We start from the raw sequence: 24,914 nt of genomic DNA on the forward strand, positions 1-24,914 counted from the left end.
CAGTAGTAGCGATTTAACAAAGTACAAAAGTCTCTCACCTTCTCTCTCTAAAAATACATAAACAAAACAGGCACAGGCTTTCTCTCTCTAGTTTCTGTTTAGTTCTTTTCTTCTTTTTTCTATTTTACCCGAGGCGGCTCTGCTCGCGATCCAGGCTACTGATTGTACTCTTTTTTTGAAGTCAATTTTTGAAGCTTCATTTGGCAGGCAAAGTTTACGATCTAGGGTTTCTATTATTGTTTTGGCTGTGTTGTTGTCTTGAATCTCGAATATTAAATTATACGAGCTCGTTTTGGCGAAAGGTTCTCTTTCTCGCTATCCATTGAGCCAGCAAAGGATAAGTGACTGGTAATCACTTTCTAGCGTTTTAGGGTTTCTGCGTTTTTCTTTTTCAGTTGTATGATAAACCTAGTTCATGATTTTGTATTTAGTGTTAGGGTATATAATTTAACTATGTTGTTATTATTTTTGACAGGTGTAAATTCTTAAATCTTTTTCTGAATTTAGTAGGAAATAAATTTTAATATATTTCAAGTTTATTTATTTATTTGAATTTCTTTATAGAATTTTAAGAGTTGCAGAACTTTGGGATTATTGTTCTTTAATTTTGAGTATATTCGTTTAGAAGTAAAATTTTTGGAAAGTATTAAAGTACGGTATTAAATTTTGGGTGATGACATGCTGTTTGCGCTAACTCAATGGGGGTTGTTATTATGTATAATGTTGAAGGCACAAAAGTACAAGGAGGTAATATTATTCCAATGATTTATTTATGCAGAGTTGGGTTATTAAACCAACTGCTTTCTCCTAGCTGATAGAAAGGACTTAAGGAAGGCTAAGATGATGATGGAAAGGAATGATAAATTTCGTGGCGGATTTTATCGAAATACATTTGAGACAGTAGGTGAACTAGAGGGTTCTGGCAGCTCAGGGCGGATTGATACTGAGATTACTGCTTCTGAGGATTCAAGTGCCCCAACCAGAAAGCGCATTAATTTAAATTCCAATAAACAGGACTCCTTTGGTGTGCCTTTACAAGTCCTCTCATTTTCTCGCATGTCATCATCTGAAAGAAAGAATTTAATACGCCGGTTGAGATTTGAACTTGAACAGATTCGGTTGCTCCAAAAGAAATTGGAGGTGCAGAAAATAAATGCTGTTACACTGTCATCTTCCAGCGATATTCTTAGTTGTAGTAATGGGACAAATGGGCCTCGTGCTGCAAAATTTAACAAGTCGGCAATGTTGACCTCTGGGCCAGTGAAGAAAGCCAATCCTTCAGATAAAATTCGTGAATGGAACAGGAGTAGTTCTGGAAGGTTCAAGTCCACAAAGCAGCCTTCAGCACCATTGGCTACAAATATGATGGTAATGAAGCAGTGTGAGACTTTGTTGAGTAGATTGATGAGCCATCAGTACGGATGGGTATTCAAGGAGCCAGTTGATGTAGTGAAGTTGAACATTCCAGATTATTATACTATTATTAAGCACCCAATGGATTTGGGGACAATAAAGAGCAATATATGCTCGGGTTTGTACTCTAGCCCGTTAGAATTTCTTGCTGATGTGAGGCTTACTTTTAGAAATGCTATGGAATACAATCCAAAGGGCAGTGATGTACACATTATGGCTGATACACTTAGTAAATTTTTTGAAGTGAGATGGAAAGCTATTGAGAAGAAATTGCCTAAGATTGATACTCATGGTTTACCTTCAAAGTCAGGTCCTCGCGAAGACTTGCAAATTACTGAAATATCTCCTATTAAAAAGAGAAAAATATCTTCATATCAGCATGAAATTGTGGCAGTGCCTGTTAGACGGGTAATGACAGATGATGAGAAGCAGAAATTAGGCAAAGAATTGGAATCTTTGTTGGGAGAAATGCCTATCCATATCATTGATTTTCTGAAAGACCATAGTTCAAATGGGAGGGATGCAGGAGAAGATGAAATTGAGATAGACATTGATGATCTCAGTGATGACACTTTATTCACACTGCGGAGGCTTCTAGATGACTATTTGCTAGAGAAACAAAAAAGCCAAGCTAGGGTGGAACCTTGTGAGATAGAGGTATTCTACCTCGGCTGAGTATATTTTATATTTCATTTCTTTTATTTGAGCACCTGTAAAAAGGAATTATGTCTTCTGTTCTTTATTACAGCTATTGAATGAATCTGGGCTAAGCAATTCATCCATGCAACAGCAAAAAGGTTACTGTCTTTTGATGCATGTGTAGAATTTGACATACATGATTGCATATTGGGACTTTTATTTACTTGGTATTTCTAATGTGTATCCTTTTAGGGAATGATGCAGCCGATGAGGACGTTGACATAGGTGGCAATGAGCCCCCTGTCTCAAGCTATCCTCCTGTGGAGATAGAGAAGGATACAGGCAACAAGGGAACTAAATGCATCAGCTCAGGCAGCCCTACTGGTAAATCACATTTATACTTGTGTTTTTTTTTTGTCAGTTTGTGATTCAAATTTTTATTTTTTTTTTAATTCAGAGTTGTGTTTTTAAGAGCCTTATAGATATTTTTCTTTAAGTGCTTTATGTGAAGAACTTGTTTGTGCGTATTTCGTCTATGATGTGTTAAACTGTAATGGCACTCTAAGCTTCTCAGAAATCTCGGTGCTCTCCTTCATCACTTGTCTGTAGGGTTGTTATGTGGGGATTTTTCTTGTTCTTGCATGCTTGGGTTATTGCCCCCTTGGGATTCTTAGTAGATTGCATCTACCATTAAAAGGATATTTTATTTTTTTGCATCAATTAGTGAAGAAACAGGGTGCTTGGGAGGCTAGTCCCTTGACCAAATTAGCATTTTTAACATCCTAACATATCCTATTGTTGTACAAAAACTTACTATGAGAATATGAAATCCACGGTTGTTGGAGTGGAAACTTTTTTCTTGCTTGCCTTTTGGAACCCAGGATTATAATATTTGCTTGCAACTATTTGTATTTTGACTTAGATTCATGTATTTTGTGCTTCCATGCCTATGCATGACACTTAAGTTCTCAATATGTTATTTCAGCTTTTGATGTTTTATCATTATAATTTCTCTAAGTTAGTTGATTAAGATTTTCTTCATCTCTTCCTGCCTATCCATTCAGGGTCTGATTCTGATAGCTCTTCTGAGAGTGACACTGATGCAAAAGCTTTGAGTCCAACTACTGCAACAAAGGTACTTGCTAGTTTGAATCGTCTTCATAATCTTAAAGCCTAAATTTGTAACTTGCTTGGCGCTAACTAGCTTGATTTAATTTCTGTGTAAGAGCCCAATGTGGAATTTCATACTTGAGGTGGTTTTTGACTTGACTATTCATATCCAGGTTAATGGAAACTTCGGTTCTGGGCCTCAATTAGACGATAAAACAAGTGCAGTTGATCTTCTGGAGAGAAATCGTGAGTCGTCTTTTTCTTTTTCCTGTTTTGGTGTTTGGGATGCAAGCCTGATGTTATGGTCCCAGGTTTTGTGATCTATTTATGGGGTGATTGCACCAGAAATAAAGGATAATTAGGGTTCAAGTTCTTAAACAACTCGGGCTTCTTTTCCTAGTAAATGCAACTTAATTTTCATTCATAAACTTCTGCATTTAAATGCAACTTAATTTTCATTCATAAACTTCTGCATTTAAATGCAACAAGTGGAAATAACTGCCACATAATAACTTCCTGCATCATCTAATTCCACATTTGTAGGAACACTAAACACATCTAAATTCTGGAATAAACTGAATACAACTGGCATATATAACAATTATAGACTTCCTATTGCTATTAGACTCGAAATGAAGAATCATAACATCCCTCCCTTCCTTGAAGTGGCGCTTGTCCTCATGTGCGATGATCCAGGTTTATGATCTGTTCCAGCATACTAGTAAGTGGGGCTCGTTCTTGATAGAACCCAACAATCTCTTGAGCACTAAGGGCTCGTTTGCGAGAGAACCCAATGATCTCATTAACATTAGAACTCATTTGGGACAACTCTAAATCTCTTGAGTTTAAAAGAAACTTGATCCTTTCTGAATTTCTGCTTTATAAACTTCAAATAATTTCTTATATTGAGGTCCATGCGTATATATCTCATTACAATTGAAGCTTTTTATTCCTTGAAGGATCCCAAGAAAGTTGTTCTAAACAGGCAGCTATCTCAATCTATTTTGCTTCATTTGCTGCATGTTCTTGATCACATTCCATCTTATCTTGGACTCTGTTCTCTTGATATGTCTTTAGAATGTATCAAATTGTTGCTGAAAGACGCAAAAATCTCCCATAACAACCTGCTCTCATACCAAGTTGTTACAGTTCCACTGTTTGGGATCTAGTTTTGGGGTGTGATTGCACTAGAAATAAAAGGATGAAAAGGGCCCATTAGAGTGCACCTATTGATCACAATTTCTTAAGGAACTCGGGCTTCTTTTTTTTTCTTTTTCCCCTTAGTAATTGAAACTTAATTTTTCATTCATAAACTTCTGCATTTAATTACAAGTGGAAAGAACTGCCATTTGATAAGTTCACATATACACGAGTTCCATATTTATAGGAACACTAAACAGATCTAAATACTAGAATAAACTGAACATAAGTTACATATAGAACCAAAACTCTTATTGCTATTTGACTTGAAATTAAGACCCCCCCATAACACCCGGTTGTTTCCCCACCTATGTAATGTGGACATTTAATTACTTTTTAAATGTTTCCTTCATATTGGATGCTTCCGGGTCAAAGTAGAAGTATACTTTGTCCTCTGGTATTCATCTTATTAAAAAAACCATGGAGTACAAAATATGGGGCACGCATATTTCCTAGGCTTAGGTTCCATGTCATTATTACAGTAAAAAAATTCAAAATACACATATCAATTAGAAAAAGATAACTTATGAAGGAAAAATCTGAATTTTCCTTTTTAGTTGTGAATTTTCAAGAGGACAATTTTTTAATGAAGTATTCTGCAGTTAGAAACTATCATATGATATTCTTTCAAACTTATAGTTAACCTGAATACAGTGCATAGAATGTTGGAAGGGTTCACTGTCAGCATAATACACTTAGTAATTTCATTTTCTTTTTAACATATTTTTGTTAAAATGCGTGAAAGGACCTTTGCATGTCTTAAGATACATCATACATGGTCTCTTTACACCTGATTTAGAGCTCTGCAACCCCCTCCCATGCGCTTTCTTCTCTCTTGGTTTATTTATAAAAGCTTGAACTTTGTTAATCCAGAGTCATGTCCAGAATCTGTTAGTGGGTTGGATCAACTTGAACAGACTTCCCAGCAAAAGCCAAGTTCAGTTGAATCAGATTGCTGTCAAGATGGTAAGCATGAATGCATGGAAGATGTTGCTTTCTTGAAATTTTGGGTTATACTTCTTATAGATCTTCCTGCAAACATCTTAGGGGACAGTGCTCCAAATGAAAGGCAGGTCTCTCCAGATAAGCTTTTCAGGGCTGCAATGCTGAAGAACCGTTTTGCTGAGACAATATTAAAAGCTCGTGAAAAGACACTTTCACAGGTCTGATATTGTCCACCGGTGAACTTAATTTTTTATATATGCATATATGTGAGGGTTTTAAATTTCTGGATATGATCAGGTTGATAAAGGGGATCCTGAGAAACTGAGGCGGGAGAAGGTGGAACTCGAGCTGCAGAAAAAGAAAGGTTTTGCTTACATTTCAATTTGTTATCTTTTCTGTTGCTGTTAAACGGAGTGCTCCTGTTTACATGTTCAGTTGATAGTATTGTGCACTTTTGTATATATTGCATCAACACCAACGAAGTTATGGTTTCTTTATGTTTTTCCAGAAAAAGCAAGGTTGCAGGCAGAAGCTAAGGCTGCTGAAGATGCTCGAAAGCAGGCTGAGGCAGCAGCTGCAGCTGAGGCTAGACGAAAGAGGGAGCTTGAAAGAGAAGCAGCACGTCAGGCATTATTGAAGGTACAAATGCAAATTCACTTGATGAAATTTTTGTTACTTATTGCTTGTCTGGATTTTTAATTGTACATGTTTTGTTTGGGCAGATGGAAAAAACTGTTGAAATTAATGAGAACTCTCAGTTACTGGAAGACTTGGAAATGCTTAGAGCTGCCCCTGTGGAGCATTTACCAAGTTCTGTAGATGAGACGAGCCCAGTTCACTCCCAAGATGGCTTGGGTGGCTTTAAATTTGGGGGAAGTAACCCGTTAGAACAACTTGGTTTGTTCATGAAACAAGATGAAGAGGAGGAAGAGGGGGAGCCATTAAATATTCTGAATCCTGTAAATGACATGGAAGAGGGAGAAATCGATTGAGTTATGTTACTTGTTTGTTTTTTTTCATGAAGGATGATGAATCGAGGATCCAGCACATACATCTGGTTCTGGAAGAAAAAGGAAAAAGAAAACTTGGTCCGGGCACTTAAAAAAGTGGCCATGAGACAACCCGAGGATCGCAAAACAGGAGAGCCAATGGCCTGGAATCATGCAAGTAGGATTCACTACTTGGGAAGTTCAGAATGTCGCCAAGTTTGGTACGGATGATTATTAAAAAATTCATTGTTGCCTAAAAAAAATAATCTCAAACATAAGATTGAAGCAACAAAAGTATCCACAGGGGAATTTGGAGGGTTGCATCGTATTGGGAGGGACTAGAAACAAATATATTCTCCTGTGGGGGTGGGGGTGGGGGTGGGAATGGTGTTGGGACTTGGTTTTGAGACTTTGCCGATATAGAGGTCTATATTTAAGATGTTGAATAGCAATTACTTGTAGGGCACGAAGTATGAGTGCTGTTGGAATTTGTCTTGTCCATATTTACAGAGAAGTCTAGATTTTTATCACCAGAATATGCGATATTTTCAAACTTAAGCCAGCATTGAGTGAAAAAAACTGAGACTTGAAGAGCTGGAGTTGCTATTTCCTGGCCGATGTATAAAAACTATGATCGCATATCCTGCTTTATTGTGCCAGTTTTTTAGTAGAGCAAGTGTTTAGCAAAAATTAATCATAGTCAATAAGTCACTGCAATTATTCCGGATTCTTTGTATCGTATAATACCAACAGAAAAGATATACTTGAACATTGTGTAGGGACGGTAACAGGGTTGCGTGGTGGAATCAGATTGGGGATTTCTTATTTAACTATATGTTTTTGTAAAAAGAATGTACTTCTTACTTGCATCTTTAATTATTCTAATCCAGATATTTAATATTATCAACTTTAGTTTTAATAATGTTCAAGAAAAGAATTGGTGTAAAAGGAAAAAAATGTTAATGTACAAAATATAAAAATTTATTAGTACTCTCTGTTAAGGTGTCTATTTTTAATTTATAAATTGAATTAAAAAGTATTCTGTTTTTTTGTTAATATAATTAATTTATTTATTCAAATGTTTCTTTAATATAGTTTTATTATAAAAGCTGTAGTTTTACATATAACGGTATAAAATATAAAAGGATATCTTTTATTAGATTAATAATAAAAAGGAGAAAAGCGTTATATTTTTAGAATTGAGCGAGGTGAATGAAGAGTGAAATTCTGGGCTGGGCTAAGACGGGATTGCATGGCATAACGTAGTGATATAGTGTCAATGTATTCCGGTCCAATTGCAAACGTCACCTTAAAAACAAGAAATGAAGCAGAACAAAGAGGGATGGTGAGTATTATATACCATTGCAAAAATCAATGGAGAATATTATACTCCTGTCCATCTCTGCAACTCTCAATTCGATAATTCCTAGGGAGTGGCGAAACCCATTTAAATGACAACAAATTCAAAAAATTTCCCAGTCAAAAACTAATTATCGCGTCACTCCCACCCCACCCACCCACCCACCCATCCCCTTTTCTCTCTGCAAACTCTAACAACTCTCAGTTTTGTTTTTTCATTCTTTCACAGTTTCACTAAATTCAATTCCCAACTCAGGGGGTTTCCATTTCCTATTTCCACATGGAAACCCTAATTCCAAATCTCCCCCTTTTTTTCTCCTTCTTCCTTCTCATTTACCTCTCTGCTCAGTTCATCGTCTTCCGTAGCTGGAGTCCCAAATTCCGTCCCGAAGCCTCCAGTTGCTTAATCTCTCTCTTTCACGGCACCCCCGCCGTCTTTTTCGCTGCCTACGCTATTTTCACCGATGCAAGCCACAGTTTCTCCTCTCCGAATACGAGAACCCAAAACGCCGTTCTTGATTACAGCATTGCTTATTTTTTAATGGATCTCGTTCACTACATAGTCTTTTTCCCTAGCGACCTTCTTTTTATCGGTCACCATTTAGCGACGCTTTTCGTTTTCATCACTTGCCGTTACGTTGTTTCTCACGGCGCGTTCGCTATACTCTCTTTGCTCATTCTTGCTGAAGTGACAAGCGCGTGCCAAAACGCCTGGACACTCGCGCGTGCTAGAAGGGAGGATGTGAAATTCGCTGCTAAACTGTACGACTCACTGTCGCCGCCTTTTTATGCGTTTTATTGTTTAGTGAGAGGGTTTTTGGGTCCGTATTTTGTTTATAAAATGGGAAGGTTTTATGTAAGTGGAGTTGCTGAAAATGTTATACCTAAATGGGTTTGGGTTTCTTGGATGATTGTTGTGATGATGGCTATTTCTGTTAGTTTATTGTGGATTAGTAATTTGTGGGTTGAGTTGTATAGGGAGAAGAAGGGTAGATTTGGAAAGAAATTGACATAATGAGGTTTATTAGAATTGTAATCTTCTTTCCTTTTTCTATTTTCTGCTGGGTGGGTTAGAGAATTCAGGTTATAGAATTATGTCGTGTAACACTCAAAAAGATGTGTTTTGGGGGCTGAAATTATTTCTGATAATGGATGCCAAATTTTTGACATGTCACTTGTGTTCCATTTACTAAATGAAATTTGTTTCTATTATCCCATTCCATGGATGCACATGTTTAATCCTTTAAATTGGATTCATATGACTATTTTTCTTCATAATTGTGTTGCTTGCAAATCCTGAATGTAAAATGAAAGAAGAAAAGAAAAAACTTTCGCTTATTTATGATTTGTTTTGCTGTCAGCCTAGACTTGTGGTTGTTGGGTTGTTTTAATCTGCTAGGAAAAGAACTGTGATTCTATGAATAGGATAGTACTATTACTGGGTTATGTTGACAAGCGGTTGGTTGGGGTTGGCCAACCAGAGCCAGAGGTTTACTTTGATGAAAACAGGTAATAACTGCCACTCAATTCAAGAATTGTCCGTGGAGTCTGACTTTCTGTACAAACTATCCACTCGATACAGGAATTTGTCAATAGAACTTTACCTGATGGCATTAAAGTGAGTGTTTATATCTGAAACTGTCTAGGTCGGTAGGAAATCTTAATATGACTAAATAAGTAATCATAGAGCTCTAGAGCCCACCGAATCTTCAGCAGTAACAATTGAAACATTTAATGTTGTCCTTGTCAATTGTGTTGTTAATTCTAGTACGTGAAGTTATAATCCATATCTTCTTTTAGATGTCCATGTTTGGCATTCAATTCTCTTTGTTAGTTGTTACATCAGACGTCGAGAATTGTTTATGTTGGTAGCTGATAGTGAATAGTGAAGTTTGGTAGGTTTGGCTTCCAAATTATGGGAGCCTCATGAGTATCTTCACTTGCAATGCAGGAGAATCATGAGTACAATCCCAAATACTCGAATGTCTCTTTAGAATGTTCCCATGCACCAAAAGCAGGGGAAAAGAGTTGGTCACTTGCAAAAACTTGATGTCTCGGATAAAACCACAAAGCACCAATACTCTATCTTGATTTCTTTCAGCCCTGCAGAATAAAGTTGGTAACTTGAACAGAGCAGAAATGTCTTGTATTGTTCTATGATGAAATGGATAAAGTTGGTGATCTCGGTAGGAGATCAAGATTTAATTCCACTATTTTAAAGATGAAATCATATAGCAAGACTACCAATATCTACTCGACACAGACAAAGAATACAACAAACCGAACTGTAGAGGGTAGTGCAGCTGTGTTGCCATTAAACTGCTGGATACTAGAAAAGGACATAAACCTACTAATATACGATCACCTATAATTTCTGCGTAAAACCCATCATTGGCATAACTGCTGGGATTCTTATTTTTTTGGTGCGTGTATGGCATAATTCCATACTGTTGCATTCACAGAAATCACTCGGTCTTGGGGCAAAGGAATTGATCAGGAAAAGAATTTGTAGTCCTTGGCTTTGAGTATGATGCTCCTTAACCCTCCAATAGGCGATAAAATCATTAACAAAAGGCCAAGTATAATGCAAATCTGAAAAGAAAGTAAGCAAAATCAAAATAATTGAAGATGATAGCAAATGTCGCGTGCAAAGTTAGGCATAGTTTAATATGAATGTACCCAGTTGGTTAACCATGACAAACTGAACTTCTTCGGTTTATAGATGGCAAGCCACATGATGCAAGGCAGCTGAAAAACGGCAGAAAATACTCTGTTATTAATGGTCATGAGATCATTGTTTGAAGATGACCAATACACTAAAATCCTAAGAAATTATGTCTGTTGCAATGTAATAGATTGGAGCAATGAAGCTTACAAAGTAGGTTGTTGGGGCGAAAGCAAATCCTCCAAAGAATCCAAGAAGGCCGCCAAAGAAAGGAAAGCATATGGCAACAAACATTGTGAATGCTGAAATCAAGATCGACTCAAGTTCATACAAACAGAGTCCTCAACATTTAAGTTATATCATAATTTTCTTGCATAATCATATGTACTTACCAACATATATATTGCGCGTGACAAATCGAAGGGTTGCAGTAGGCTTGAAATTCAACTTCTTTACTAGCAGAGTTTCTAACATGTCGAAAACAGGCATTGCATATAACTAGAGGAACATAGACAAAATCCTCAAGTTAGCTATCTATTATGACGAATAGCTTGCTAAACATGAGCTAAAACGTATTTAATACCTGATAGCTTCCGATAACATGGACGACTACGAACATGTTAGCCACGACAATAAGCCATGCTGGTTTGTCCAATGAAATAAGAATGTTGTCTTCAACTTTGTTGCCAAACATGTAGTATCCAACAAGAGCCACTGGAAAGTAGCACAATGCTACAACTGTATATGCAATAATTACACCTTTCCACATTGGTCCCTTGGATGGTTTCTCCAGTGTAGAAGGGATTGTTGCTTGAATTTCCAACACAACATTGTGTCCAGCATAGGCAAAAGCTACATCACCTAAGGCAGTAAAGAAGTCGAAAACTGTTCCTGAAGTTGTTGAAGCTCTATAGTCATAATCTATATCTGGCTGACGACCCTTATGAATAGAAGCTCCCCATGCTATGGTAGAGTAACTGCATGAATGACCATCATTTGCAAGAGTCAGCTTTAGAGTTCATCTTCTGCGTTTTGTTTGGTAAAGCAGTTAGACTAGATAAATAATACATATATATATATATATATCCCACCTCAAAGACATTACTGCTGCAGCCAAAGATACACCGGAGATGGAGTTGAAATTAGGGAGGTGAGCAAGTACAAAATGAACAGAGGCGAAAATCATGATAAAGTATGTTGTTTTTATATGTTTGCAGTTTTTGCAAACTATATCATGGACCTTCTGCAGAGATTTTCCTCCAGTAACCATGTAGACTATATCTACGCCTACTTCACAAATAAGTTGTTGAGGTACTACTATGTAAAGACCAAGTTTTTCACCAAAGGCATGCTGACCAAGCTCATGATATCGATCAAAACGTTTCCCAGGAACCATCTCATGCATCTCAACCATTTGCCATAGAGTGTATAAAGTTATGACCCATGACAGGATCAGGATTACGATGCCAGGACCCCTGTAATTATGGATTGAAAAGGGATACAATTCAGTCTGTAGTTAAAACTATCGATTATAATCACCTGAATTCAGTGATGTGACATTTAAATTCAGATTACAGATTTGATGTTTATCATTTCTTTTAGTAACAAAATTCAATTTGCATACAGTGAGAAAGCTATACAAGTTCTTCTGTCAGGTATCCCCAAGTATATCTATCAAGTTATTGTGGAAGCAAATTGAATACTTACAGGAACCTAACAGAAATCAACCAGGCTTGATTTCCTTTACATAAATATAAAACATTACCATCCAAGATTTGACATTGCATATGGAAGGCTGAGAACGCCAGCTCCAACCATGGCGGTAACATTGTGGAAAGCAGCGTACCACCATTTCGCATTTCTTGAAGATGTGATTGGTAGCCAATCATCAATAGCCTTCTGCTTTTCATCTATCTGTCAGTGATACAACGAAACATCTCTCATCATAAAAATCGTAGAAAAAAAAAAGTATTCTTTAGATGTTGAAATTCTGATAGAAAGATAAATCTCCATAATCCGTAGTATTTTCTTTGATTAGTTGAGAACAGAGACTGAGGAACCCTGGACCATCTAGCAAACATGGTTAAGCATCCTAAGTTTTATGATGTCTAGGCCACATCAACTTGGGTTAACAGAGAAATTTTTGAAAACAACAAGAATAACAGGATCCTAGAGGATGAGCAAAGCCCCTGAAAAGATCATCCTAAAAGTCTAATACATTCATGAGTATCTAGTTAGTTGGATCAGAACATCGCTCATTCCTGTGCTGGTGCTATGAGAAAGAACTAGAAAGAGCGGTAAACTTACTCTGGAGACGTCAGGATTTTCAACTTGAGTACCCATTAGTCTGGTGCACTTTGAAAATTTCTTGGAAGAAATGAGAAATGGAACACTTTTGAATAAGTATATAAAAGGAATGAACCAAAGAAATATCGTAATTGACAATGACCATAAAGAGATATCCGCCTACTAGCTATATGACAAATAAGAAAATACATAGAATAGAATTAATTATGATGGATCCGTTTTCATATTGATTGAATAATATGCAAGGGCAGAATACATGAACGGCTACTTAATTAAGAAATCTTTTTTTAATTGCCATTTAGCATAAAAGGCCTAAATGCCACCTATAATCTTTTCTACTTACCGTTTCTGCTACTTATTAATTTAATTTGCTGAGGAAATGTTCAACTCTTGATCTTTCAGAAGAATACACCAGCTCATTTACAATTAACATACATTCTTCAGCTTGCAAATATTGTTTGCTTATACTAATATTCTTTTATTGGCTTACACATTTACTAATTGATATGGTGCATGAAGCTTTTGGAGAAGATACCACAAAAGCTAACCGCGATACCATCTGACAGTACTAAAGAAGGAAAAGAATTTCTCTTCAGTACAGGAATACATGTATCATAGTAAGTATTCATTTCTACCAACCACAGGAAGGAGATTTCTTTACCTTTTCTGGGAGATATGATTCTGAATTTGCTAGTTTTTCTTTTTTTTGCCTGTCCTCTGCCAGAAACATTGGGCCAAATACCAAGAACGAGAAAATTAGAAACCATATATGACAATTCAGAACTGAAATATTAACTTCTCCTTAATTGGTTTTTATATTTAGAAAAGTCGCAACCTGCTAGGGCATAAGTATATGAGCTAGTCTATTGACTAGCTGATCAAACAAGATGTTTCAAGTATGGCCAAATGGTACTGGAGTTGTCTCCAGAAGTCAGGTTATAATGAAAGCTTAATTAAGGAAAAGATGGAATGAGATATTTGTTTTTATGTAACCTTAACTTGGGTTTATATACAGTCCATAATCTTTAGCAAGTAAAAAGATGTGGGGCAGGTATTACAAGCCTCCTATAATGGAGATCAAAAGCTGATCCTGTTACAAACTAGGTAAGAATCTCTTGTCATAGAATGACCGGATGACAAGATTCTGTGCCTTGTCCTTTTTCTTCTCCTCTCTTATTAAAAACCTCTGGCATACCATTTGATTTCGTGTCGTCCTGATTTTGACATGCTAATGACAATTAGGTGACAATGATTAGAATAAACAGTTTTGCCTTTTCTAGCCCAACTGTCAGGCACTGAATCTAATCTCACATCTCACTTGATTATTCAGTGAAATTTTTGCAGGTTTGAAAGATTCGTACTGCATGCATCATATGGAATCTAATAAATTTTTAAATATACCTACAAGAAGAATCTCTCATTTTGCGATACCGAAATTATGTAAGCCTACAATCAAGTATTGGGGTTAAACTAATTCACAAAAGCATTAGTTAGGCAACTCTCTATTGAAATAAACAGTTTGCGGTATCTTTACTTTACTTGGCGTCTGTTTAACGGAAATATGATAATTTACGCAGCGTAGTGATCAAAGAATGACCTGTAATTCCAATGTAATGCAGCAGGATTCGTGTCCTCACTAATTCTCTCAGGAAAAATGCTATAAAGGGAGCTGTTTTGAGGAAACAACCTAAGTACTACTAGGCTTTCAGGGATTTGTACAAATATAGAATATGTTTAAGCAGAAGCATGCCACTCTTGATACAGCCAGAATTCTGTATGCTTATACTATACTTGCAATACCAGAATTCTGTATGCTTATACTATACTTGCAATACTATTAGGCACCAGTACAGCTAGATATTCATGCTTTGCTTTACAATTTGAAACCCAACTCTTTTTTCTTTATCAGCTGCAGCTACAGCTACAATGTCTAAGGCATATATCTTTGTTCTTGTATCTCCCATTATAGCTACAATATTTACAGCTACAGATGCTGAAATGCTGCAGAAAATTTCCCTCTGAAGAACTCAGATATAAGATTTGAACACATGGGCAACACCGTATAAAGTAAACTATAAAACTTCTCGTATACAAACCTTTTTCTGAAGCATATATTGATGTATGTGCACATTTATGAAGAAACATGATATATTTATCTTGGTTTAACTATAAAAGAACTGACATTGGAAATGTATATAACTAAACAATGATGAAAAAGAAGGGCACAGAATACGCATCACAATTAGTTTAATAAAGAAAGAGAAGCGCCCTATTATGAAACCCCTATGGCCGTTGTCACAAGCAAGAAAGATATTCATGCTCCAGAAACAGCCTGCAAGGATTCTGTCAGCTTTGTCCGTAATCACGATAATCATCGTCATCATTTGTAGCAATATACTTCACATTGATTTGATTGGTTGATTAAGAGTAGAACTCGTAGTCTTTGGCATCAAGAATTATTTGCCTCAATGCTCCAATGGGAGATACAATCATCAAGAGAACACCAATGACAATGCAGATCTGCAATTTAATGAATGGAAATATGAGAAATTGAACTTAGATTGAAGTAACATATTCAATGAAAAGAAAAGATAAAGATAAAAAGGACCCGTTTGGAGTAAAACAACTTGGATAAACTTACCCAGTTAGTCCACCAAGATAAGCTGTACTTCCTTGGCTTGTAGATAACCAGCCACATGATGCAGGGGAGCTGAAGGATGAAGCAGCAAGACTTAGCATTGACTAAAAATCTTGTTTTAAGCTAATGAAATATCTTATTTTAATTGCAGTAAATGAAATTGAGATAGAGTATGACTTACAAAGTAGGTGGTTGGGGCAAAAGCAAATCCACCAAAAAATCCTAGTAGTCCGCCAAAGAAAGGGAATGTAATGCCAACGAACATTGTGAATGCTGCAATTAAAAGTAAAAAACAAAGATGTGAATTAGATGTGCCAATCTTATGTTCGAAAACTCTACTTGAAGTGATATCAAAACCTTCAGTGGCATAAGAGTAGCTTGATGAAGTCGAATTTACTTACCGACATAAATGTTTCGCACAACAAAACGAAGCATCATGCTTGGCTTGAAATTCAATTTCTTTACCAGTACGGTTTCCATCATGTCAAAAACCGGCATTGCATAAATCTGAATGCAGGAGAAAAGAAGATATTAAGTAATCTGCAATTCTTAGGAATATAAGATAAAATTAGAAAACAAATTTAATTCAAACCTGGTAACTCCCAATAACATGAACCACAACAAACAAGTTAGCCATCGCAATAAGCCAAACTGGCTTCTGCAAAGAGATGAGGATGTTGTCTTCGACTGAATTGCCATACATCCAATAGCCAATTAAAGCGACAGGGAAGTAGCACAAAGCCACAACAATGTAGGCAACGACGACTCCCCTCCACATAGGCCCTTTGGATGGCTTCTCAGGTGTCGATGGAATTGTTGCTTGAATCTCCAAAACTACGTTGTGTCCAGCATAGGCAAAAGCCACTTCCCCCAAGGCACTAAAAAAATTAAAGACTGTTCCTGCAGCGCTTTTAGCTTTGTAGCCGTATTGCACATCTGGCTGGACACCCTTATGGACAGAAGCTGTCCAAGCAATGGTAGAGTAACTACAAGGCAAGATAAACATCAATTCCACATCAGCATCAATATCCTGCTTTCTAAAAACATATTATTAAGATGCTAATGTATCTCCTATAGCCAAGAAAAATATGTTCGTTTCTTTCCACCAAGTTTGTTCATTTACTTCAGTATCTGATTTTGTGCTCCAGGAAACAAAAATTCGGTGCAAAGACTGCAATGCCAATATGTAAATGTAATAGGGAATACCTCAAAGACATGACTGCAGCTGCCAAAGAGACACCAGAAATGGAATTGAGGTTGGGAAGGTGGGAGAGCACGAAGTGAACAGAGGCAAAGATCATAATGAAGTAAGTTTGCTTGATTGGCTTGCAAGTACTGCATACAAGATCATGGAACTTCTTCAATGATTTGCCTCCGGTAACCATATAGACAATACATACACCAACTTCAACAATAAGTTGTTGAGGCACCACAATGTAGAGACCCAGCTTTTCACCAAAGGCATGTTGTCCAAGCTCATGGTACCTATCAAATCTTTTTCCTGGTACCATTTCATGCATCTCTACCATTTGCCATAGAGTGTATAACGTGATAACCCATGAAATAACCAACACAACAACACCGGGACCCCTGGAGTTAGATACAGAGAAGCCATATTAATACAGTTCTAGAGAGACCTCTTCTGTTCGATTTTAGGTTGCATCTATTGAAACTTCTCCTGTAAGTATATAAGATGAAACCTACCATCCAAGCTCAGACATAGCATAAGGCAGACTGAGAACACCAGCTCCGACCATGGCAGTGACATTGTGGAAAGCTGAGTACCACCATTTTGCATTCCTCGAGGAAGTGATAGGAAGCCAGTCATCAATTGCCTTTTGCCTTGCTAGGGTTTCTTGATCCTGTGATTCATAACAACACATTGTCAAAATTATTAGCCATGTATACATCCCATCAAATATTATTACAAGATAATATCCCATAATTGTTTTGTTGCTATTGCATTGAACTACAACTAGAAAAGTTTTAATGAAAAATCCCACAAAAATGACTTCTATTATCCTCGATATTTAACATATATACCAGATGTCAGGTTGATAACAAGATTATGATAAAAGAAAACAAAACAACCAGAAACTTCCTCCTTGTGATAACTCTATTGAGACCTTCACTAGATGTGATCTTGAAAAGCTTGGTAAGTAATATATTCAACACAACTGACTTACTTTTGGTAGTCACAAATTATTATTTTGGTTAGTTACTCTTGTTCGTCTTAGTTAAACTATTTCGACCGGATCTTATCGATTTTATTGTAAAAGGATTTAAATTAAAATTTTAATATTATAAAAGAATATAAATTCGTATGTGTGGAATTAATGGCAATTTGCCACTCTTTACTTTATTCAAGTACGTGACAATTTGCCATACTTTAGTTTAGTAAGGCCTGTCAACAGATCTATACGTGGGATTAATTTGACTTTCAAAATTTTAAAAATATAATAACCATTTGACCCTTAAATCCAACCGTTGATGAGAGGGATGTTCTCCAAGTTGCAAACAATAATTAAAAAGAAAAAAAGAAAAGGCGCTTCTGACCAATTCACATGCAAGATTAAAAGCGGCATATAGAAGAAGGAAAGTGGAACCCAAATTAGTGGCACAAAAATTGGCAAAGTTGGGGGTAGCTTGTATATAACTTGCTAAGTTGTATCCTTGAACAAAAAACAAATAAATAAATAAGAGTCCAACCCAGAGGAGTTTATTTTTATAATCTCATGCTTCAGCTCTATCTGATAGTAATTTGCAAATAGTAAAAAGAAAAATAAAGGAAGAAAGAGAAGCCAATTAATTACATACGTGGCATGGCATGGCATGTGTCACGTAATAAAAAAAATGGGTGTGGCCTTAACTTTACTGGAGAAAAACATGATACCCACCGCATAAGTCAAAACAAAATACTTTCTAAATCATCAAACTTTGAAAATAAAGGTGCCGTAATAACAAGGTTAAACTCGTTTAATTGAAAGGACCCAACAGTTCAGGATTACTACTGTGTTGAACTGTGTGGCCGTTTTGTGTTGTTTGAAACAAGTCATTATAAATTCTACTGTTTAAAAAACATATGCAGATTAGTAGATTACTGTATTTACGAAAAAAGGGTAGTAAATTCAAACAAGAAAATTGCAGTTGCAGATATTGTCTGGGGACACAAATTGTTTGATAAATGTTATGTATATTCTGAATCCTTTTTCTGATGAGCTCGAGTGTCTCAACTCATAGAGGTGAAAGTACCATACTGCTAAAGAAAAGCCAAAAAGAGTTTCAATCTTTGGGCGGTCCTCTTCTCTTCGTTTTACGAAGAAACAAACAGATTGGCCATTTCCCCAAATAAGAAATTTTATTTTCTTATACATGTCTAAGGGAACCCGTAATAACCACTGAAAAAGAAATAATATCATAAAACTCGGTAGGTAATGAACAAAGGAAATCATCACAAACACAACGACTCATAAAAGTTAAAGAATTAAAAGACAAATCTCCAACCCTTTTGGAAAAGTTAAATCCTTAGTTATAACTTTTTGCCTTTTGTTTTCTTGCAGAAAAGGAAAAGAAAAAAGCCAATAGGAAAAGCGCACTATCTACCAAAGAAAGTGGAAAAAGGAAACTTACAAGGTGTTTATGGGCATAATCTTGATCAGCCTGAGTACCCATTGCTTCTCTTCACAGAGCCAAGAATTTGCAGACAGAAGAGAAATAAAAGGTGAAAAATCGAACGTTGTTACAATATTGAAGAGCTGACATATGTATTTATAAAGAAGCCAACTCTTAATGACAGGGAGAGAGAGACTGATATTTCCTTTTTTTGTTTGACTCAACAAAGTCTTGTGCAGGGACAAAAAAACCGAGTCAAGTAAGGAAAAAAGAGAAAAGAAAAACACACAATATACGGAGCCTTTTTGAAGGTTCTCGCTTGCTGCCAAGAATTTTCGTCGTTGTAAATTGTAATGCCCAATCCCACTAGCCGGCAATTTTAATGTAGGCTACAGCTAATTATTGCAAATTAATTCTTTCAATTAATAGCAATAATAGTATTATTATAATTTTTGTAACAAAATGTTCTAACTTATTGCACGAATTTTCCACTAAAATTATACCAAGGATTGATAGGTTGTTAAATTTAAAAGTAATATATAAATTTACTAGTAATTTAAATTAAAAAATTATATTAACAATCTTTAATAACGTATAAAATTAATAAATTATTTAAAATAATACAGATAATTGTCTATAATTAAAAAATAGACCAGCCATTATCTTGTTTCAAAAAGGCATGAAATTGTAGAGTGGTTAGTGCGAATTAATGTGATAATTAATAACATAAGATCCTCAGTAGTATTTGCCAGCTCTATAACCGACCTTACTTATTGCTACTCTCCTGCCTTTCACTATTATCCCAAAGTTGGGTTCACAAATTAACCATCAAAATTCTAAAACGTTCTCATTTTATTGCCATTTGCTTTTAAGCATCAGCCTGTATCCATTTTTGTGTATTTACTAATTTTCTGATGATTTTATTGGAGGCTATTTTCTTTTTCCCAATATTTCTCATGTATTTTACACAAATTTTCTCTTTCTTGTTTAGCAATTTATATAAATTAATTCTCTAAATTCTGAAGATTTTAATTGTGTTACACTTTGAAAGAGCATTACATGCACTGATAAATTATTAAATTACATTTAAATTATACTTTTTTATTTATTATAATTAATTTAAGCTATTAAAATCAAGTTAATGTCTACCATTAATTCTCATAAAAATTATTTTATAACATTACTTTCCATAATGCATAAATTAATTTTTATGATATGTGATATAAGTTTAATGAATATGTATTTTATTCAATAAAAATATCATAAAGACTTATAAATAAAATATTTATTTTTATTTAAAAATTAGAATTTATTTATATAATCATTTAATATATTAATATTTTTACCATATATTTTAATATAAATATTATTTATAATTTATTTAATAATTTAATAATATCATTATTATCTTTAAGAGAATATCGTATTACACGTCCACCATTGTTGTAGATATCTCATTTGACACATATATGTCGTACTACAGTTAATTATAATTTTAATGACTTTTTATTAATACCATAACATGCCATAATTTTTGGTAAGAAAAAAAAGAATAAATCCTCATCTCAAGTGATGCTTTTAAAACAAATATTTTGTTTTATATGAGTGACTTTTTTTTTCCTTTTAAATTTTTTTTATGTGATTGCTTTCTCCTTTTAAATTTTTAGACATTTCATATCACTTGTTCTCACTTCATCATGATTGTTTTCTTTTCTTTTCCTTTTTTGTAAGTTATTGGTAAACAACTATCTATTCTCACTTTGGAAATAAAGCCATTGGATAACAATTTAAACAAATTCAATTATTGAAATAATAAGCAGATGTAAAGGCTAATTCAAAAATGTGTGTTTTTTATACTCAGTTTCAATTTTCTATTTTCTAATTATTGGTATATGACAATAGTGCAACCTTTTATTTTCTAAATGGAACAATGTTGCGTGAAAATAACATACGGGTTTTGAACTTTTTTTCCTATAGAAGAAGCAATCTTTTTATTTCATTCTTAATCATTTCTTATTTTTTCTTATATCTATGTATATATTAAAATAATATTTTATCTTTTATTTTTTTGTCTCTTCACTTGATTTTTTTAATAAATTTTAAGGCATTTCTTTGAATTGTAGTAAGCTGTTAATATTAATTTTTATAAAAAAATAATTTTTATTTTTTTCTTTCATCTTTAAAACCATATTAATTGTCAATTAATATTAATATAACTATTCTCATCTCCTCTATTAATTATATATGTTATTAATAACCCTTAATTTTATATTATCCTAATTTTGTGTCTTGTGATTTTCTTTAGGCTAATTTCATGTATGATAATCTCCCTTTTGATAATTGAAAAGTCATCATTTATCATCACAACCATTCTAATATAAATTTTATAGTTTCCATCTCCATCTTCATTTTCAATTTTATTTTTATCTCTATTTTTAAATAAAATTAAAGAATAAGTGATAAAGGAGAATGCAAGAAATCTATATCTATAAATATATATATATATATGAAAGCAAGGCTTTCTCTCTCCTTATTTGAGATCTTTTATGATTCTAAAGGCATTTCTTTGGATTGCAATGAATTTTTTAGTCTTAACTTTTATGAAATAAATATTCTTATATTTTTATTTTTATTTTTAAAACCATATTAATTGCCAATTTTATATTGTGCTAATTTGGTGTCTCATGATTACCCTTTTGATAATTGAAAAATCATTATTTATCACTACAACTATTCTAAAATAAATCACCATTTTGTCATTCATATATTCATTTTCGATTTTATCATTATCTCCATCTTCAAATAAGATCAACAAGAATGCATAACTTGTGGAATAACATTACAGTAATTTGTAACTTTATTTTAAAAACTTTCAAAAAATATGCTTAAAAAAGTTATTTCAATTTATTAACAAGTTTTATGATTACATACTATTCAGATTAGTATTTTTTATTTTATTTTTGCTTAATTATATTAAAAGTTTAATTTATAAATTCATATATTAAAATGAATATCTTTTGTGTATCATAGAATTTAACTAGTCATATGATTAAAAATTACATTATTAAATATTTAGCTATCTTAAGATTCATCTCTTATTTTTTATGTTATTTTATTTTTAATTCTTTATATATGCAATGTTTACGATTAAAATTAATAATAGTTCATATGCACTGAAGCAAAATAAAAATTGCGGTCATTTTTGTATGTTTTGTAACCCTAACATTTTTCAGTTTTTTATTCAGCTATACTTTTATATATATTTTTTTATTTTCTTAAGTGACAATCGTATCTAATTACAATAATAAATTTAATTAAATATTAAGTAAAAAAATTTGATTTTAAATATTTCCTATGCCCATTAGTCAACACGAACAATTTAATGTATTTGGATGAAAACAAGGGGTATGCATATAAAAATTAAAATGCTACTTATTTTTCTCAAACAGCCGAGAAAAGAAGAAAAGAAAATAAAAGAAAATCCCCAATATTCTGCCATGACAACGACTCTTTAATTATATGAGAAAAAATGTTCACACTGATTGCTTGAATATGAATCAGAGTAATGCTACGTAGTCGACCATTTTTAAGTGCCTAATTTTTCTTATAGAGCAACAAATTAATAATATATAGAAAACTACAAAAAATCTAAACTCGTGGGCGTTTACTTGTAATTAACAAGAAATTTGTTTACTAATTGAGAGTGAAATTCCGATTGGTCCAACAAATGACGTAATGAGATATGCAGGTTTGTGTGTCAAGTATTGTTTTAGCTCTGCTTAAAAGGGGAAGGGGGAATTGATTTGGAGGACAATTGGCAATAACATAATAACGTTGACTCTAATCTAAGTGGATCAAAAGGAATCTCACTTCCTTTACCAAGAATCTCTCAACTTCCATCCTTTTTCTTTTTAAGTACAACCCATAATATGTACGGTCAACTATAATTATCCTTATTGTTTCTTTTCTAACACAAACGAATGAGATTTTTATTATTATTATTACTATTCGTTGATTAATAATACACATAAGAGTGTGGGACTCAAAATGTTTGAATATAGGCACTCATTTGACCTTCAAGTGGGCATTCAAATTCCACTTCCACCCACCCATTATTTCTTTCATTTTCTCTCAAAAAATCCTAATCTTAAGAAAAAAGGAAAAATTAAGCAAACAATCCATAGGATTGATATTCTAACATTTATGTGGAAAAATCTGCCCAAATTAAAGTAGCACAAAGACTTAGAAATTGTAGTCAACACTGTGTGCCATGAAAGTTACACATCATCCTTTTGAAAATGTGAGGATAAATTGTGCTGGCCAAACGTGTGAAACCAATACTCATGGCTGCGGCCCAATATGTGCATGTCCCACCTTCCCTGCACCTTGTAGCTGATAATTTGTGCAAGTAACCAGTTTATGGCTGAGATTACCAATTTTGAGCCGACGTAGTGTTGATATTTTGAGCTCTTATTTAATTTTAATATTTGGTACCCTCAACAGCTTGAGAATTAGCCTCCGATTTGTAATTGCTAATTGTTGAAAACTTTTTTAGGAAGAAGATTTGATCACTAAAATTACAAGTTTAATAGCTTTATATTCAAATATTGATTATCTTAAATGTTTAGTCATTACTATTAAAAGTTGTAAACATTCAGAAGTCTTTATATGTCTCTTTGTTAAAAAAATTAAAAAAGAAAATAACTGTGTTCATAACTTTTTAAAACGGATAGAATTAAGCTGATGGTAATAATTCACGTAAGTAATTTGAAGAATCATGTTTAGAAGTAATAAAACTCAGGCTATCAAGTCAGCTTTATGGATTGTATAAGAAAAGTTGATGTTTTCTCACTTAATATAAGAAATTTCTAAAGATAATGTACAAACTTTAAAAATAGTCAATAAAATTAAACAAAAACAAAAGATAATCGAAACCGTTTGCAACAATTCTTGCAGACTCTAGAATCAGGGAAAATGTAACTGAGAGACAATTTAAATATTCACATTAGTCTAATAGGATTTAAAAAATATATGCAAATGCTGATGCAGCTGAGAGACTTGTAGGCATCGTTGATATCAACATGTGCAGGTCCACAAAGTAAATTACAAAGTCGTCAGTACTGATCAAATTAGACTTATTAAGTTACAATTCCGGAAGAGTACGCTTGGATCCCACCCCTGATGATGTGAACGTAGAGAGTGAGAAATTGGATCATTTATCTAATAAGAAAAGAAAACAAACATTTTTCAGTATTTTTCATTTTTTTCTAGGGTTTATTGTCTAAATATATCTGTAATAATGTCATTGTATTGCCATGACTGCGTAAGCATAGCAAGGATGTGGAAAGTGAGAATTGGTAGAAATACTAGTACCGATGCTCATACATTAGGTTCAAAAATTATTGGATGAAAAGGAAACTTTAAAAGAGGCCCATTAGAAATCCCATTGCTTACTTTTTTGTGGGCTTAAGTAACCTGAGAAGTTTGCTGAAGTAGTATGGATAATGGAGGTCTGGACGTTATTTCATCTTCTGCCAGCTTTTAGAGGAACAGGCAAAATAAAGGGGTCTTTAAGAGGCAAAACAAGAAAACCTTTCAGAAAAAAAAAAAAAAAAAAAGAGGTAGCCACATTTTTTGCTTCTTTATTTTTTTTAAGCTTCAGATGATCCCTTATGGACGTTAGAAATGTATAACTGTATATGCCAACAGACCTCATGCATTCTGAGACAAGCATGCAATAGAATTTTTGTGTAATAATTTATAATACAGATGCGTAGAAATCACGCTATCAAGCAATGGAGTCTTAGATTTAGTATATATATCGTAACAAATAAAAAAATATAATTATTCATGTCACTTTTTTATTAATTATAGTCTATACACCAAGCCTCGATTTAAAATATGCTAGCAAGAATATTCCTTTATTTTTAAAATATGTTGCATCTTTGTTATTTTTTTTTAGACAGAAAGGGAGGCTTTTAGGGGTGAAAGTAACTGCTAGCTGGCTAGCTAGTAGCTACTTCTGTTTTCCTAGTCA

General features: G+C 34.0%; 4 protein-coding genes across 7 annotated transcripts; 2 read left to right on the forward strand and 2 right to left on the reverse strand.

Moving 5' to 3' along the window:
• Positions 1-7,023, forward strand: LOC8271786 (transcription factor GTE8). Of its 4 annotated transcripts, none has more exons than XM_025159169.2 (11): positions 1-348; positions 779-2,070; positions 2,162-2,210; positions 2,317-2,436; positions 3,117-3,187; positions 3,336-3,408; positions 5,236-5,328; positions 5,389-5,525; positions 5,605-5,671; positions 5,816-5,946; positions 6,030-7,023. In XM_025159169.2, exons 2-11 carry the CDS (start codon positions 841-843, stop codon positions 6,297-6,299), a joined length of 2,241 nt encoding a protein of 746 aa, XP_025014937.2. In that variant the 5' UTR covers positions 1-348; positions 779-840; the 3' UTR covers positions 6,300-7,023. The 4 variants fall into 4 exon arrangements, with proteins under 4 accessions (XP_025014937.2, XP_048229932.1, XP_048229933.1 ...); XM_048373975.1 differs by having other exon boundaries at positions 2-348; positions 2,305-2,436; XM_048373977.1 differs by having other exon boundaries at positions 4-348; positions 2,305-2,436; positions 5,410-5,525.
• Positions 7,024-7,635: 612 nt separating this feature from the next.
• On the forward strand, positions 7,636-8,872 carry LOC8271787 (TLC domain-containing protein At5g14285). Its single transcript, XM_015726000.3, has one exon. It carries the CDS (start codon positions 7,936-7,938, stop codon positions 8,668-8,670), a length of 735 nt encoding a protein of 244 aa, XP_015581486.1. The 5' UTR covers positions 7,636-7,935; the 3' UTR covers positions 8,671-8,872.
• Positions 8,873-9,714: 842 nt separating this feature from the next.
• On the reverse strand, positions 9,715-14,541 carry LOC8271788 (lysine histidine transporter 1). The gene is made up of 8 exons (XM_002509521.4): positions 12,628-14,541; positions 12,086-12,234; positions 11,412-11,795; positions 10,904-11,297; positions 10,713-10,818; positions 10,531-10,622; positions 10,335-10,403; positions 9,715-10,247 (listed from the first exon to the last, which is right to left on the reverse strand). The coding sequence occupies exons 1-8, from the start codon at positions 12,661-12,663 to the stop codon at positions 10,149-10,151; spliced, it is 1,329 nt and encodes a 442-aa protein (XP_002509567.2). The 5' UTR covers positions 12,664-14,541; the 3' UTR covers positions 9,715-10,148.
• Positions 14,542-14,757: 216 nt separating this feature from the next.
• On the reverse strand, positions 14,758-19,052 carry LOC8271789 (lysine histidine transporter 1). The gene is made up of 8 exons (XM_025156372.2): positions 18,896-19,052; positions 16,970-17,127; positions 16,472-16,855; positions 15,858-16,251; positions 15,667-15,772; positions 15,447-15,538; positions 15,269-15,337; positions 14,758-15,147 (listed from the first exon to the last, which is right to left on the reverse strand). The coding sequence occupies exons 1-8, from the start codon at positions 18,935-18,937 to the stop codon at positions 15,049-15,051; spliced, it is 1,344 nt and encodes a 447-aa protein (XP_025012140.2). The 5' UTR covers positions 18,938-19,052; the 3' UTR covers positions 14,758-15,048.
• Between the last annotated feature and the right edge of the window lie 5,862 nt (positions 19,053-24,914).

Source organism: Ricinus communis, chromosome 5, assembly GCF_019578655.1.
Source record: "Ricinus communis isolate WT05 ecotype wild-type chromosome 5, ASM1957865v1, whole genome shotgun sequence".
Classification (NCBI taxonomy): Eukaryota; Viridiplantae; Streptophyta; class Magnoliopsida; order Malpighiales; family Euphorbiaceae; genus Ricinus; species Ricinus communis.

Bases quoted from the DNA above. Each gene is read 5' to 3' on its own strand.
- LOC8271786 (XM_048373976.1), top strand. From the start codon at position 841: ATGATGATGGAAAGGAATGATAAATTTCGTGGCGGATTTTATCGAAAT. The intron at 2,211-2,304 runs GTTACTGTCTTT...GTATCCTTTTAG, and splicing joins ATCCATGCAACAGCAAAAAG to GGAATGATGCAGCCGATGAG. The intron at 2,437-3,116 runs GTAAATCACATT...CTATCCATTCAG, and splicing joins CAGCTCAGGCAGCCCTACTG to GGTCTGATTCTGATAGCTCT.
- LOC8271787 (XM_015726000.3), top strand. From the start codon at position 7,936: ATGGAAACCCTAATTCCAAATCTCCCCCTTTTTTTCTCCTTCTTCCTT.
- LOC8271788 (XM_002509521.4), bottom strand. From the start codon at position 12,663: ATGGGTACTCAAGTTGAAAATCCTGACGTCTCCAGA. The intron at 11,796-12,085 runs GTAATGTTTTAT...CCATAATTACAG, and splicing joins GCAATGTCAAATCTTGGATG to GGGTCCTGGCATCGTAATCC. The intron at 10,404-10,530 runs GTAAGCTTCATT...GCCGTTTTTCAG, and splicing joins TCGCCCCAACAACCTACTTT to CTGCCTTGCATCATGTGGCT.
- LOC8271789 (XM_025156372.2), bottom strand. From the start codon at position 18,937: ATGGGTACTCAGGCTGATCAAGATTATGCCCATAAACACCTT. The intron at 16,856-16,969 runs GTAGGTTTCATC...ATCTAACTCCAG, and splicing joins GCTATGTCTGAGCTTGGATG to GGGTCCCGGTGTTGTTGTGT. The intron at 15,539-15,666 runs GTAAGTAAATTC...TTTTAATTGCAG, and splicing joins TGTGCGAAACATTTATGTCG to CATTCACAATGTTCGTTGGC.